At 45.4% G+C, this 16,710-nt stretch overlaps 1 protein-coding gene across 1 annotated transcript; it reads right to left on the bottom strand.

Annotated features, from left to right (window-relative positions):
* Positions 1-10,793: 10,793 nt before the first annotated feature.
* Positions 10,794-16,224, bottom strand: LOC139581197 (zinc-binding protein A33-like). Its single transcript, XM_071410704.1, has 6 exons — positions 15,593-16,224; positions 14,807-14,902; positions 13,305-13,538; positions 13,003-13,025; positions 11,908-12,023; positions 10,794-11,714 (listed from the first exon to the last, which is right to left on the bottom strand). The coding sequence occupies exons 1-6, from the start codon at positions 16,100-16,102 to the stop codon at positions 11,149-11,151; spliced, it is 1,545 nt and encodes a 514-aa protein (XP_071266805.1). The 5' UTR covers positions 16,103-16,224; the 3' UTR covers positions 10,794-11,148.
* Between the last annotated feature and the right edge of the window lie 486 nt (positions 16,225-16,710).

The raw sequence follows: 16,710 nt of genomic DNA, 5'->3' as shown, positions 1-16,710 counted from the left end.
TGCTAGCGCGTGGCTCTCTCCATCTCTTGTCCAGTGTCTAGGTGAGTGGGTTTTATCATCAGGTGTCCTGTAGCTCAGGGATTGAGTTCCTGCACCTCTGCCCTTCCTCGCTGTCTCTGAGTCCCTCAGGTGTCACAGTATCTCTCTCTCTCTACCTACCAATCTCTCCATCACTCCCCCAACCTGTCCCTATTTTTACCTCTCTCTCTCTCTCTCTCTCACACACTCTCTCTCTTTCCCCCTTTTCCAGTCTCTCTATCATGTTGCCTGTCTGTTTCCTGTTTTGTGTAGTGATATGTTGTCTACCCAGGTTGACATGTGTTTAACCTACTCACTTCCTCCATCCTCTCTCTGTCCTTTTTCTTGCCTCCATCCCTCTCTATTGTGACCCTCTGTGTCTCGCCCTGACAATAATCCTCTGCGTTTACTCTCTCTCCCCCTTTTTTCTGTCGCTCAATCTGTCCCCAATCCTCTGCCCCGTCATATTCCAGGCCTTTGTTGGAACGCAAATTGGATTCTCGGTGAGGTGTTCAGGTCAGCCTTTCATTTGCTAAGGGATGAGGAGGAGGAGGAGGGAAGGGGGGCTGCATACAGATTCAAAGAATGATTTGCTGCATAGGAGTTAAAAACATGACGTGACATCACTATCAAAAACGAACATGCATGCATGAATAAATACATCATGTAGGCATGACTAAACACACACACACACCCTGGCTACTGAGGGTATAGTGTTTCAACACGCATGCACACACACACACACACACAGCTTGCCTACTGAGGGTATAGTGTTTCAAAACACACACACACAGCTTGCCTCCGTTTCATTTTTAGACACTACAGTGTAACTATAAGCTCGTCCTTATTCCCGTACATGTCTGACGGCTCCACCGATATGTAATTCCACTAAAAGCATCTATAAATAACACTACCTCTCTGCTCTTCCTCTCCAACTCTTCTTCCCATTCCAATTCCAGAACTGCACTTAGTCCAGTGGGGGCTGGTGGGAGGAGCTACAGGAGGACGGGCTCATTGCAAAGGCTGAAATTTGAAGGAACGGATCGGAGTCAAACATGTGCTTTCCATATGTTTGAAGTGTTTGATACCATTCCATGTATTCTATTCCAACCCTTACAATGAGCCCGTCCTCCTTTAGCTCCTCCCACCAGCTTCCACTGACTTAGGCCTCATAGATCGATTGTGAAGGTGCACAAATAAAGTAGTTAATGGATAAATGGTGAGCATCACTCTCTCTCACTCGATCAATCACTTTCAGTTCACTAAACAAGGACTATAAAATACAACCTAGCCTTATACGGCTTGTTCTACTTCCTACATCTAAGTGTATGTACAGTTGAAGTCGGAAGTTTACGTACACTTAGGTTGGAGTCATTAAACCTCCTTTTTCAACCACTCCACAAATTTCTTGTTAACAAACTATAGTTTTGGCAAGTCGGTTAGAACATCTACTTTGTACATGACACAAGTAATTTTTCCAACAATTGTTTACAGACAGATTATTTCACTTATAATTCACTGTATCACAATTCCAGTGGGTCAGAAGTTTACATACACTAAGTTGACAGTGCCTTTAAATAGCTTGGAAAATTCCAGAAAATTATGTCATGGCTTTAGAATCTTATGATAGGGTAATTGACATAATTTTAGTCAATTGGAGGTGTACCTGTGGATGTATTTCAAGGCCTAACTTCAAACTCAGTGCCTCTTTGCTTGACATCATGGGAAAATCAAAAGAAATCAGCCAAGACCTCAGAAGAAAAATTGTAGACCTCCACAAGTCTGGTTCATCCTTGGGAGCAATTTCCAAATGCCTGAAGGTACCACGTTCATCTGTACAAACAATAGTACGCAAGTATAAACACCATGGGACCACGCAGCCGTCATACCGCTCTGGAGATGAACGTACTTTGGTGCGAAAAGTGCAAATCAATCCCAGAACAACAGCAAAGGACCTTGTGAAGATGCTGGAGGAAACTATATACAGTGGGGCAAAAAAGTATTTAGTCAGCCACCAATTGTGCAAGTTCTCCCACTTAAAAAGATGAGAGAGGCCTGTAATTTTCAACATAGGTACACTTCAACTATGACAGACAAAATTAGAAAAGAAATCCAGAAAATCACATTGTAGGATTTTTTATGAATTTATTTGCAAATTATGGTGGAAAATAAGTATTTGGTCACCTACAAACAAGCAAGATTTCTGGCTCTCACAGACCTGTAACTTCTTCTTTAAGAGGCTACTCTGTCCTCCACTCGTTACCTGTATTAATAGCACCTGTTTGAACTTGTTATCAGTATAAAAGACACCTGTCCACAACCTCAAACAGTCACACTCCAAACTCCACTATGGCCAAGACCAAAGAGCTGTCAAAGGACACCAGAAACAAAATTGTAGACCTGCACCAGGCTGGGAAGAACTAAATCTGCAATAGGTAAGCAGCTTGGTTTGAAGAAATCAACTGTGGGAGCAATTATTAGGAAATGGAAGACATACAAGACCACTGATAATCTCCCTCGATCTGGGGCTCCACGCAAGATCTCACCCCAAAATGATCACAAGAACGGTGAGCAAAAATCCCAGAACCACACGGGGGGACCTAGTGAATGACCTGCAGAGAGCTGGGACCAAAGTAACAAAGCCTACCATCAGCAAGGGCATTGAAGATGAAACGTGGCTGGGTCTTTCAGCATGACAATGATCTTAAACACACCGCCCGGGCAACGAAGGAGTGGCTTCGTAAGAAGCATTTCAAGGTCCTGGAGTGGCCTTGCCAGTCTCCAGATCTCAACGCCATAGAAAATCTTTGGAGGGAGTTGAAAGTCTGTGTTGCCCAGCAACAGCCCCAAAACATCACTGCTCTAGAGGAGATCTGCATGGAGGAATGGGCCAAAATACCAGCAACAGTGTGTGAAAACCTTGTGAAGACTTGCAGAAAACGTTTGACCTCTGTCATTGCCAACAAAGGGTATATAACTAAGTATTGAGATAAACTTTTGTTATTGACCAAATACTTATTTTCCACCATAATTTGCAAATAAATTCATTAAAAATCCTACAATGTGATTTTCTGGATTTTTTCCCCTCATTTTGTCTGTCATAGTTGAAGTGTACCTATGATGAAAATTACAGGCCTCTCTCATCTTTTTAAGTGGGAGAACTTGCACAATTGGTGGCTGACTAAATACTTTTTTGCCCCACTGTATCTATATCAATATCTATATCTATATCCACAGTAAAACGAGTCCTATATCGACATAACCTGAAAGGCCTCTCAGCAAGCAAGAAGCCACTGCTCCAAAACCGCCATAAAAAAGCCAGACTATGGTTTGCAACTGCACATGGGGACAAAGATTGTACTTTTTGGAGAAATGTTCTCTGGTCTGATGAAACAAAAATAGAACTGTTTGGCCATTATGACCATCGTTATGTTTGGAGAAAAAGGAGGAGGCTTGCAACCCGAAGAACACCATCCCAACCGTGAAGCACGGGGGTGGCAGCATCATGTTGTGGGGGTGCTTTGCTGCAGGAGGGCCTGGTGCACTTCACAATATAGATGACATCATGAAGCAGGAAAATTATGTGGATATATTGAAGCAACATCTCAAGACATCAGTCAGGAAGTTAAAGCTTGGTCGCAAATGGGTCTTCCAAATGGACAATGACCCCAAGCATACTTCCAAAGTTGTGGCAAAATGGCTTAAGGACAACAAAGTCAAGGTACTGAAGTGGCCATCACAAAGCCCTAACCACAATCCTATTGAAAATTTGTGGGCAGAACTGAAAATGCGTGTGCGAGCAAGGAGGCCTACAAACCTGACTCAGTTACACCAGCTCTGTCAGAAGGAATGGGCCAAAATTCACCCAATTTATTGGGTGAAGCTTGTGGAAGGCTACCCTGAAACGTTTGACCCAAGTTAAACAATTTAAAGGCAATGCTACCAAATACTAATTGAGTGTATGTAAACTTCTGACCCACTGGGAATGTGATGAAAGAAATAAAAGCTGAAATAAATAATTCTCTCTACTATTATTCTGACATCCTAACTTTGTGTGATGATCCGAATTTTTACTAGGATTAAATGTCAGGAATTGTGAAAAACTGAGTTTAAATGTGTTTGGCTAAGGTGTATGTAAACTTCCGACTTCAACTGTACTTTGGGCTGAATTCTGTGCCATGTTATTTGTCATGTAATGTCTTTATGTTAGTCGTGTCTGCCATGTCTGTATGCTTAATCACGCATGGAACATTTCCTAACAGATTGTAAAGTATTCTATTTTATTGGCCCCACTGCTTTCTTGTCCTCTGACCCCTCCATTCACCCCACCGGCTGTAAGAGAAGTTGATAGTATGCAAGCCGAAGGCTAAGCGTATGTTGCCAAACATTTCTCCAGTTCCTAATGAGGTTTCCATTAATCACTTTAAGCCTATCTTTCTCCCTCATGCAGTCATTCATTATTGATGGGGGGGGGGGGGCGCAAACTCAGAATGGGGGAGAAAAGAGATCAATTATGGTAAAAACATCCAGAGAGACACTGGGGGTTAAAAATAGAGGGTAGTAGTTTAAGGTGTCAGGGGCCTCGAGAAAAAAATTATGAGAGTTAGTCAGGTAATTCGTGGTGGTGGTGGGGGACCAAGTAGTAGGACCAAGTTCAGGAGTATCCAGAGGTGAGGTGATTTGGGCCTGATTTGGGCCTCTCTGATGGTTACGGGATCCAGGTTTAGTGGTGTGAGGCTCTGAATGACATTTATTAAACACTGGAAATGTCTCTGAAATGATACCCAAGGTTGTATATTCTTCCAATCATAAAACAAAGTCCTCTCATTGATCCCAGGGATCTACCTGTAAGCCTATGACAAGATCTCTCTCATTTTACAGAGAATGAGAGATGGAAAGAGGGAGGTGAGGGATGGATGGATAAACAGTCATGCAAAAAAAGGCTCGTGTTACTGCATGTAGATAAGCCTCGGAGTGATATCTCATTACAGATACTATAGACAGAGGAACTAGATGAACCTTAATAATTAATTTGTTTGTTAATTAAAGAAGGGATAGACAATGAACTCACGATGGGGCTGATTCAGACTTCAGATATGTAGACTTAATATGGACTTACAGTGGGGCAAAAAAGTATTTAGTCAGCCACCAATTGTGCAAGTTCTCCCACTTAAAAAGATGAGAGAGGCCTGTAATTTTCATCATAGGTACACTTCAACTATGACAGACAAAATGAGAAAAAGAAAATCCAGAAAATCACATTGTAGGATTTTTAATGAATTTATTTGCAAATTATGGTGGAAAATAAGTATTTGGTCAATAACAAAAGTTTATCTCAATACTTTGTTATATACCCTTTGTTGGCAATGACAGAGGTCAAACGTTTTCTGTAAGTCTTCACAAGGTTTTCAAACACTGTTGCTGGTATTTTGGCCCATTCCTCCATGCAGATCTCCTCTAGAGCAGTGATGTTTTGGGGCTGTTGCTGGGCAACACGGACCTTCAACTCCCTCCATAGTGGCAGACCACGTGTAACACCTGCACAGTATCGGTACATCCGAACATCACACCTGCGGGACAGGTACAGGATGGCAACAACAACTGCCCGAGTTACACCAGGAATCCACAATCCCTCCATCAGTGTTCAGACTGTCCGCAAATGGCTGAGAGAGGCTGGACTGAGGGCTTGTAGGCCTGTTGTAAGGCAGGTCCTCACCAGACATCACCTGCAATAATGTTGCCTATGGGCACAAACCCACTGTCTAAGGACCAGACAGGACTGGCAAAAAGTGCTCTTCACTGACAAGTCGCGGTTTTGTCTCACAAGGGGTGATGGTCGGATTCGCGTTTATCGTCGAAGAATGAGCGTTACACCGAGGCCTGTACTCTGGAGCGGGATCGATTTGGAGGTGGAGGGTCCGTCACGGTCTGGGGCGGTGTGTCACAGCATCATTGGAATGAGCTTGTCATTGCAGGCAATCTCAACGCTGTGCTTTACAGTGAAGACATCCTCCTCCCTCATGTGGTACCCTTCCTACAGGCTCATCCTGACATGACCCTCCAGCATGACAATGCCACCAGCCATACTGCTTGTTCTGTGCATGATTTCCTGCAAGACATGAATGTCAGTGTTCTGCCATGGCCAATGAAGAGCCCGGATCTCAATCCCATTGAGCACGACAGGGACCTGTTGGATCGGAGGCTGAGGGCTAGGGCCATTCCCCCCAGAAATGTCTGGGAACTTGCAGGTGCCTTGGTGGAAGAGTGGGGATAACATCTCACAGCAAAAACTGGCAAATCTGGTGCAGTCCATGAGGAGGAGATGCACTGCAGTACTTAATGCAGCTGGTGGCCACACCAGACACTGACTCTTACTTTTGATTTTGACCCCCCCCCCCCTTTGATTAGGGACACATTATTCAATTTCTGTTAGTCACATGTCTGTAGAACTTGTTCAGTTTATGTCTCAGTTGTTGAATCTTGTTATGTTCATACAAATATTTACACATGTTAAGTTTGCTGAAAATGAACACAGTTGACAGTGAGAGGACGTTTATCTTTTTGCTGAGTTTATGTGCGCGACTCTTGGCGGCAGAAAGAAAGTCATCGCCATCTGCGCCCATTCAACGTAGTCTAGATGTATGTTTTTATTACTTCTAAATAAAATTACGTTTTAGGGTTCTCATACGCTTACATTGATGTTTTGATTTTTGCTTGAACAGTCGCTAAGATTATATTCGGTTGTGATCTTTGCAAAATAACTATTTTGGATGCAAGAGTTGTTAGCTAGAATGCTAACGCTAATTGATATAGGCTGTAGCAAAAGCCAAAGAGCCATTTTGCTGGTTGAAGTTGAAGTGTTTTTCAAGTATAATGCAGTTGATTTACAATGATGACACAAACATTAAGCATGACATTCAAACGAGCCTTAAAATCTAATTATAATCCATAAGAACTCCAGCTTGTTCTGCCACCAACTTGCGCACATTGCCCTCGTGCAGCAATGTTTGAAAACACAGACAGGAGTATATAGCCTGTGTTATGTTGTAATAGACTTGTCATACCACATGTGTAAATTATGTAATACACAAGCGTATACATGTCCAGCACCAAATATTGAAAGTATATAACAAATTTCTTATTTTTTCATATCGTACTGTGGTATAGGCTGGTAGCTCCTCGCGTATCAAGCTTAAAGTGTCAGAGATAGACATTGTTTCAGCCTTCTGGGTTATAATCCTAACACACAACACACACTTCCCGCTAATACACACCACACTCACCTGTTCCTGCTCACACACACAGCACACACAGAGACACACATGATCAGGTGGTGCTCTCTCAGTAACTCAGCCACACCTTGACCATCTGCTCTAATATGAACCCGTTTCTGACCTGATAGTTCTACCAAAAATAATTGATCAGGGATTATGGATTTTAATCAATGATTTCTTAAGTGCAGCTCTTAATCTTTTTAAGCTCATTCTCCTTTGTGGTCATGCGTGAGAATGAAGTGTAGGGTGGACATTGTTTGAGCGCCCTCCAGTGGACTGAAAGAGAACAACAGTCTTAATGCACCAGAGTCAAGTTCCAACAGCAGCCAGACAGTTCAATATCTGCATGTTCCCAAACAACAATTTGTGCGATCGATCTGTAGAACGACTACACTGTGGAGGTAATGCAACACATTTTTATTATAGATGACACAAGATGATGCCGACAGACACAGTCACCCTGTTACTCGCTCCTAGCCAACGTTGTCAGTCATCACTAGCCAGCCTCCGGCCCAGGGCCCTGCTACGAACCTAAGACACTGTTACTAGCTGGCTACCACCCGGTACTCCACCCTGCACCTTAGAGACTGCTGCCCTATGTACAAAGAGTCATTGAACACTGGTCACTTTAATAATGTTTACAAACTGTTTAACCCACTTTATATGTATACTGAACAAAAATATAAACGCAACATGCAACAATTTCAAAAATGTTGCTGAGTTACAGTTCATATAAGGAAATCAGTCAATTAAAATACATTCATTAGGCCCTAATCTATGGATTTCACATGACTGGGCAGGGTTGCAGCTATGGGTGGGCCTGGTGTGTCTATACACACCATTATACTGTATATAATGGTGTGTATAGACAGTATGGACAGTATATGAATAGAAAAGGTGTGTACAGCAGTAGTTATATAGGATGAGCCATGACTAGAATACAGTATATACATATAAAGTGGGTAAAACAGTATGAAAACATTATTAAAGTGACCAGTGTTGAATGACTCTATGTACATAGGGCAGCAGTCTCTAAGGTGCAGGGTGGAGTACCGGGTGGTAGCTGGCAAGAACAGTGACTAAGGCTAATGGTGACTGTTTAACATTCTGATGGTCTGGAGATAAAAGCTGTTTATCAGTGCTCTCGGCCCCAGCTTTAATCCACCTGTACAGTCTCCACCTTCTAGATGGTAGCGGGGTGAACAGGCTGTGGCTCAGGTGGCTGAGGTCCTCGATGAACTTCTTGGCCTTCCTGTGACACCTTGTGCTGTAGATGTCCTGGAGGGCAGGCAGTGTGCCCCTGGTGCTGTAGATGTCCTGGAGGGCAGGCAGTGTGCCCCTGGTGCTGTAGATGTCCTGGAGGGCAGGCAGTGTGCCCCTGGTGCTGTAGACGTCCTGGAGGGCAGGCAGTGTGCCCCTAGTGCTGTAGACGTCCTGGAGGGCAGGCAGTGTGCCCCTGGTGCTGTAGACGTCCTGGAGGGCAGGCAGTGTGCCCCTGGTGCTGTAGACGTCCTGGAGGGCAGGCAGTGTGCCCCTGGTGCTGTAGATGTCCTGGAGGGCAGGCAGTGTGCCCCTGGTGCTGTAGACGTCCTGGAGGGCAGGCAGTGTGCCCCTGGTGCTGTAGACGTCCTGGAGGGCAGGCAGTGTGCCCCTGGTGCTGTAGATGTCCTGGAGGGCAGGCAGTGTGCCCCTGGTGCTGTAGATGTCCTGGAGGGCAGGCAGTGTGCCCCTGGTGCTGTAGATGTCCTGGAGGGCAGGCAGTGTGCCCCTGGTGCTGTAGATGTCCTGGAGGGCAGGCAGTGTGCCCCTGGTGCTGTGCTGGGTTGTCTGCATCACCCTCTAGAGAGCCCTGCGGTTGTGGGCAGTGCAGTACTATGCATCTGTAGAAGTTCTTGAGGGTCTTTGGGGCCAAGTCGAATTTCTTCTGCCTCCCGAGGATGATATTAGATTGTTATTGTATTGCTACACTCTTAGAAAAAGAAAGTGTAGCAAAAGGGTTCTTCAACTGTCCCTATAGGAGAACCCTTTGTGGTTCCATGTAGAACCCTCTGTGGGACGATTTTTCTTCTTGAGTGTATGGTCAGGGGGCCGGAACATAATTACAAATCATTTGTAGACTGCAAATTGACCGTAAGAAGCCCAAACAGATAGAAAATTTGACTAAAACATAATCATTTCAAACCGTGCTTACATTTGTATACGGTCACATATATCTCCCTATTATGTGTGGGAATACTTTGGAAGAGATTTCCAAAATTAAAATCACTTGGAGCGGATTTGCAGGTGTTTTTACAGTCTTAAAAAATTAAAAAGTAATATTTTAAGAAAATATGGGGGGCGGAGGTGTTGTTGCCTACCTTCACCACCTGGGGGTCGGCCCGTCAGGAAGTCTAGGATACAGTTGCACGGGGGGGACCCAGGGCCCAGAGCTTAGTGATGAGCTTGGAGGGAATTATGGTGTTGAAGGCTGAGCTGTAGTCGATGAACAGCATTCTTACATAGCTATTTCTCTTGTCCAGGGCTGTATGCAGTGTAATGGCAATTACGTCGTCCGTGGATCTGTTGGGGCGGTATGCGAATTGTAGTGGGTCTAGGGTCCCGGGTAAGGTGATATGATTCTTACCTAGCCTCTCAAAGCATTTCACAATGACAGAAGTGAGTGCTACGGGGCGACAAGTCATTTAATTAGTTCAGTTACCTTCGCTTTCTTGGGTACAGGAACAAGGGTGGACATCTTGAAGAGAGTGGGGACAACAGACTAGGATATGGAGAGATGTAATATGTCTGTAAACACTCCAGCCAGTTTGTCTGCACATGCTCTGAGGACACGGCTTGGGATGCCGTCTGGCCCGGCAATCTGGGCCGGCAACGCTTAAATGTCTTACACACATCGGCCAAGGAGAACGAGAGCACACAGTCCCCGTGAGCGGCAAGGGCCTGCGTCGGTGGCTCGATGTTGTTTTCCTGGAAGCGGGCGAAGGTGTTTAGCTTGTCCGAAAGTGAGGTGTCGGTGTCCGCGACGTGGCTGGCTTTCCCTTTATAATTTGTGATTATCATCTCATCTTTGAGCTGTTGAATTGCGACCATAGCTAGTCTCTTTATACACGTCCATGTTCCCAGTCACCTTGTCGTGGTTAAATGCGGTGGTTCAGTTTTGCGCGAATGCTGCTATCTATCCGCGGTTTTGGTTTGGATAAGTTCTAATCGTCACAGTGGGAATAACATCCTTAATGCACATTCTGATGAACCCAGTCACCGAAGTGTATACGTCGATACTATTCTCAAAGGCGACCGGGAACATTTTCCAGTCTGCGTGATCAAAACAATCTTGAAGCATAGATTCTGATTGGTCACACCAACGTTGAACAGACCTTACCACGGGTGTTTCCTGCTTAAGTTTCTGCATATAGGTGGGGAGGAGCAGAATGGAGGCGTGATCTGATTTGCCGATGTATATACTCCGTTATGAAAATGTAAAATACACTGTAAAACACTGTCATCTTACTATATATACACTTTATATAAATATAGTATGAAATTGTAATTTCATTCTTTGGCCATGTCCATTTGTAAGGGAAAGAATGTCATGTTTAAGGTGCTTTTCAATGAGCTTTTCCATGTGGCTTCCATCAGAGTCCTCTGGCATGTGCTCTCTTTAAACAAAAAACACCCATATATTCCATGGAAACATATTTACAGGAAATGTTCATAAATGACAAAACCGTGAACAATAGTCACGTGTTAGTACATTCGTGAATAGGATGATGACATTGCAGTTTCTCTCACAGGTTCTCTACATTGTTCTACTTTCTTGTCTTTGGTTCTCAGTGTTCTCTGACAGTTCTTAACAGGTCTCTCATACCTCCGGGTCCGGGCTAATAATAATAAGAGGCTCACGGTTTCTCCCTTTGATGATTGGCCAGGGGTTGAAGTAGGGGAACACCGGCTCTGTGAATGTGGCGTCGGAGAACGTGAACAGGTGACTCATATCCCCTGCGTCGTAAAACGCCACAACACCCCTCCCGTAGTCAAGGTACACCCCTACCCTCCTGGGGGGGCGAGGGGGGTGCAACAGGCTCTCCTCGTGGTTGGTGCAGGCCTCGTACTCGCTCCCTCCCCGCCCCTCTCTTAACACCAGGGTCCAGAAGCCGTCGTCGGGACACAGGCTAATCTCATCCTTCCTGTTGACCGAGGCGGCCGCCACCCCCAACCCCCAGGCCGTCTTGGTGCCCACCTCAACCACCCAGTAGTGTTGCCCTGAGGTGAGGGCCTGGCTTCCCAGGACAATGTTGTAGCGCGTGAAGCGCTCAGCGTTGTTGGGCAGGTTGGGCTGGATGTCCCCGACACTGACCTGGGTGCAGCACGTGGACACCCACAGCCTGGGGTAGGCGGTGTCTGGGTTTAGAGTCACCGCTGTCACACCTGGGAAGAGACAGAGGAATTAAAATACGATAGAAAGGACAGGCTGTCAGGTGACAGTCAGGTTTGATAGAATGCAATCAGATGGATCCTGTGGTGGAATGTTGTCAGATATGTGAGAGCTGTGGTCTAATGGAGTCAAGTGTCGACTATATGTGGTCAGGTGTGGTCTAACTCAATTTTGCTGTGGTTGTACCTGGCTGAAGGACAGCGTTCATCCTCCTCCAGGTGCGGTACTGCAGTGGTCCCAGGAACTCCCCCTCCGGCAGATCCACACACACCTCCGGGGGTCGCTCAAACATAATCTCCGCTCTGAGAGAGAGACGGAGGAAGAGAGAGAGAGTTTTTTCCCCCCCAGAGTTCCCAGTTGTTTTGAACACGGCATTAGTCTCAGCAGAGGGAGGGAGAGAGCAGCAGAGGGTCCGCCTCTCCCGGTCCCCGCTCTCTCCTTCCTTTCCACCTGATGGTGAAACTCGAGTCGCACCGCATCTGCCTCAATCATGCACGAATTCATGTTGTTCCTAACAACAGAGAATGTGAAATATTCCTAGATCTTAAAATAGACAGACGAGCTGCTAATAATAATAAAAATGCACGGTCAATAGGCCTTCACTTGGCTACTCACTCTGTGCAGCTGCAGCGCAAGTGGAAGTACGGAAAAGCGTGTTTTATGTTTTGTAATAGTGTTGAATAAAACCAGTGCTGAATATTTTTTTACATGAATTCACTCATAAAAACAGCAGCTCTTTGCTGTATTCTTTGACAGTCTCTCCCTGGTCATGGTTTTAAAAGTTATTGAATCTTGGGTAGGCTAGTATCAAACTTTGCTGTGGCCGGGGTCATGGAAGTTCTGTAGGCACGGTGATTTGCGCTATCCGATTGGCCAACGCAGTAGCCATACTCAATTTAGCCACAGATCTCCCGGTCTGGCAGGTAGGCCGAAGTTTGTCTTTTCAGACAAATTAAATGGTTCAGAATGGGAACACTTTGCCTACCCGGTGTGCAGGGCTTCTGAATCAAGTGCACCTACTGCCAACAGCGCAACACAAATATAAAAAAAGTAGCGCAAGCCTTTATCGTTGGCTTTACCATAAACATGTTTGGTGATCGACTAGGAATGCCTTGAAGATCGTCCGGTTGGCGACCACTGCCTTACAGTATGAATAAATAATATTGAAAAAGTACGAGGAACATTGGGTTGTTTGTTTTTTTAATCATGTGAAGTCATGTGGATATTACACAGATCTATGAACTGTAGCATCAGATAAGAACCATGGATTCTTTTACTTACCCTCCGATAAAATCCTTGATTCCCTGAAAGAAAGAATAACAACGATGAGGCCCTGCTGAGACATCCACACACTCTTTCCTCAAAAACCCTCTACTTTATTCTGGATTTTTCTTCAACCCTTTCTGTTTTCGTTTTCTCTCCCTCTATCTCTTTACCTCCCCACCCTTAACCCCTCTCCCTTCCTCCTCTACAATCTATATTTTCTCCCTTTTTTCCCTCTATCCATTACAGTCCCTTTCTCTTTCCCCCTCCCTCCACTCCTTTTCTTTCCCCTCCCTCCCTCCTCTTCTCTCTCATCTCACCCGGAGTTGTGCCGGGTTCTCGTTCTCTTGGAGTTTGACGCGGAGCTGGTCGGCAGTTTGCTCTAACTGGCCGATTTGCTCTGTGGTGTGTTTGAGGACCTCCTCCAATTGGTTTAGCCTCTTTTCCTTCTCCCGCTGCAGTCTCTCCTTCACTCTCTCCTCCTCCTGGAGAAGGAACTCCCTCAGGCGTCCAAACTCTGCACTCACCTGCTCCTCTATGTCCCCAGCATGCTCCTGAAGTAGGGAAGAACAGAGAAAAATAGAAATGTTACAGACTGGGTTGGAATCCATCTTTAGAGACTGTGTTAGCCCACTGAGCTTTAGTCAAGGGGTTAGCTCTGGGAGCTAACACGAGCTTGTTTTATTTTATTTCAACTTAAAGGATACAAATAAGTAAATTAAGAAGAAATTCTTATTTACAATGACAGGCTGTCAAGAGGTGGCGACAGCAGTGATATAAAACAATGCAAAAAACAAAGACATCATGAAACACAATGAGACAGACACACAGCAACAGCACATTCAGTGAAAATGGAGGCAGGAGATAAACACATATTGATTCAAATCTCGTGATTCAAATCTCGTGATTCAAATCTCATGATTCAAATCTCAGAAACGGTCACTCGTCACATGAACACCTAACCACCTCCGCTGCATAGACACACACACACACAGCAACACGCAGACACACAGTAACACACACAAACATTTGCCACATCGGTCACGTGGTAGCTAGATCGTTGACACACATCCTTGCTCATACCCACTTCCTGTTCCCCACAGAGAGACAGAGGGAAGTGAAAGAACAAGTGATTGGAGGAGAGAAAGTGTTTCAGCGTGTGACAGACACAGACACACAGGGCATGCCTCCTTAATGGGTTCCGATGTCTGTGCTGTGCTCATCTTAAACGCAGGCCTCCACCGACATCGTACACATTCGGTATCTACCTCACACGCACACACTGTAGAGCCTGAACATTTCTCATTTACTTCACAAAGCCTTGTGAGGTGAAGCCTGTGTCAGAACAGAGAGGGAGAGACCTGGGACAATCCTACATTTTTATCATTGATCTTATCGGTACTAACTATGGCGTGTATTTTACGTAATTCTGTGTGTGTTTACATTTGGGGTGTGATAATGTGTGTGTGTGTGCCTGCACTGTGTCTGAGAGAAAGAATGGGTAATCCCATAATCAGAGTCATAATCTCAGCGTCATTGTGCATTAGACATTCACAACAGTCCAATAACGACGTTACACCTGTAACAACATAATCACATTGACAAACTCTGTATAATTAAACTCATTTGAATGTGCCATTTGAATGTGCCTGGGTGAGACAACGCACTAGCGTGTTGACTGGCCACTAGAAATGTTTCAGGAATGATGGGCACTGTAAATGAGAAGCCTCTCGCTGACAGCATGCACACGCACACACACACACACACACACACACACACACACACACACACACACACACACACACACACACAGTCAGTCTACCTTGATGAGCATGATCTTGTTGTTGGTCTGGACCTGATAGAGAGAAGCCTGTTCAGTCTGGATCATTACTCTCTCCAGGGCTCTGGACAGCTTGTCCTGCAGAAGAGGAAGAAAAAAAACAGGTCACACACACACACACAGCTTGAAGTTATGTGAGTTGAACTGATGAACAGTGTTTTCCGTTATACGGAGATTCATTGAATTAGGCCTAACTCTCTTGGTAATTTAAGATTTGCTGTTTTGGATCCGTTGTAGTCTGACAACAAGCTTAATGTCTCATATGCCTGGAGGGCCTTTCCAACTAACTGGCTTCATTTCAACAAGTTACCCAAATGAACCCCCCAAAAGTTACAATGTAGATGGGTAAGATTTGTGAAAACAGTGTGGTGACTGAGGTATGTCACCAAATATCCAAAGCAAATATAAAAGGTTAAATATGTCTGGGAACTAAGCCCTGACACCAGCACGCCGAATTCCTCTCGAGCTCCAAGTATAGGCTACATCAACACTGACTTGAGTGTCTGCTTCTGTCTCGCGCTCTAGCATGTTAAAGACTCAATTATCTTGGGTCCACATTTATCTTACAAGACTTAAAATATCTGACTGAATAGTAACTTTGCGAATTTAGCTCAGTTTGAGATTTGTGGACAGATTCTGCCACAATTTATGCATTCCAATGCGTCAGGTCCCTGTGTCACTGATGTTCGAACCAGGCTAACTTACATGTATTCCAAACACCAACACAGGTGGATACATAAATACAAAATATTGTTCTAAAAGTGTTACCTTGTAGTTCTCGAACGCCTCGTTGATGGGGATGACATTGTGCGTCTTGTGGTCTCGGGACATCCCGCACACCAGGCAGATCGCGAGCTGATCATCCTCACAGAATAGCTTCAATTTCTCCTCGTGCTCCTCGCACAGGTCTGTCTCGAGGCGCGGAGAAAAATCGGTGAAACTGAACCCGGAGCTGGGCATAATGCCCCCCCGTTGCCGTTCTTCAGTATCCTGTGAGCTCTCCTGGTCCCCGGGTTTCCCATCCGTGGCTCGAGCTCTCCTCACGCTGTCCACGACGTTACACAGAAGCGAGTTGGGGCGCAGCTTCGGAGCGCATGTCTTTCGGCACTTCGGGCAGGTCGGGTGTTCATCGTACTTGGCCTCCCAGCACTGCGTAATGCACACGCGACAGAAGTGGTGTCCGCACTCGAGGATCACCGGCTCACGGAAGAGCTCGAGGCACACTGGACAGGTGAGCTCGCTATGTAGCTCCTCAAGCGTGCTGGCGTCAGTAGCCATTCCGAGCCGTCTGCATACTGAAAGGATAGGGGGTTGCGCTCAGAAAGTAGCTGACTGCTGCACGGGAAAAGTTCACTCTTCCTTCCGTATGTGAGAGGGCGACAAGGGTGCGGTCTGTCTGAGACAGTAGACTCCTCTGTTTTCACGGAAGAGGGTGAAGAAGTGCAAATCAAATCAACGTTTATTGGTCGTGTACACAGTTTTGCGTGTGCAGCGAAATGGTTGTTTCGAGATCCAACAATGCATAAATATCTATCAATACAATAACAATACACATATAATCCAAAATAAATTAAGATATTTCAGAATGAGCAATGTCAGAGTCCGGAGTATAAATACATTTATACTCAGTTTATTAGGTACACCCCCCTTTAGCCATGAAGGGATGCACCTGGTCAACAACAATGTTCATATACGCTGTGGCATTCCCCACACCATTACACCACTGCCACCAGCCTGTACAGTTGACACCGGGCAGGATGTGGCCATGGACTGCCATCAGCATGACGCAACACGAACTGGGATTCGTCGGGACAGGCAATGGTTTTCCCCTCCTCAGTTGTACAGTGTTGGTGATTGCGTGCCCACTGGAGCCGCTTCCTGTTTTT

The sequence above is a fragment of the Salvelinus alpinus genome, chromosome 7 (assembly GCF_045679555.1).
Source record: "Salvelinus alpinus chromosome 7, SLU_Salpinus.1, whole genome shotgun sequence".
NCBI classification, from domain to species: Eukaryota; Metazoa; Chordata; class Actinopteri; order Salmoniformes; family Salmonidae; genus Salvelinus; species Salvelinus alpinus.
This window is presented reverse-complemented; position numbering and strand designations above follow the sequence as displayed.

Coding starts and splice junctions, on each gene's coding strand:
- LOC139581197 (XM_071410704.1), bottom strand. CDS start 16,102: ATGGCTACTGACGCCAGCACGCTTGAGGAGCTACATAGCGAGCTCACC. Junction 13,539..14,806: donor ACAAGATCATGCTCATCAAG/GTAGACTGACTG, acceptor TCCCTACTTCAG/GAGCATGCTGGGGACATAGA. Junction 12,024..13,002: donor ATCAAGGATTTTATCGGAGG/GTAAGTAAAAGA, acceptor TCTCTCTCTCAG/AGCGGAGATTATGTTTGAGC.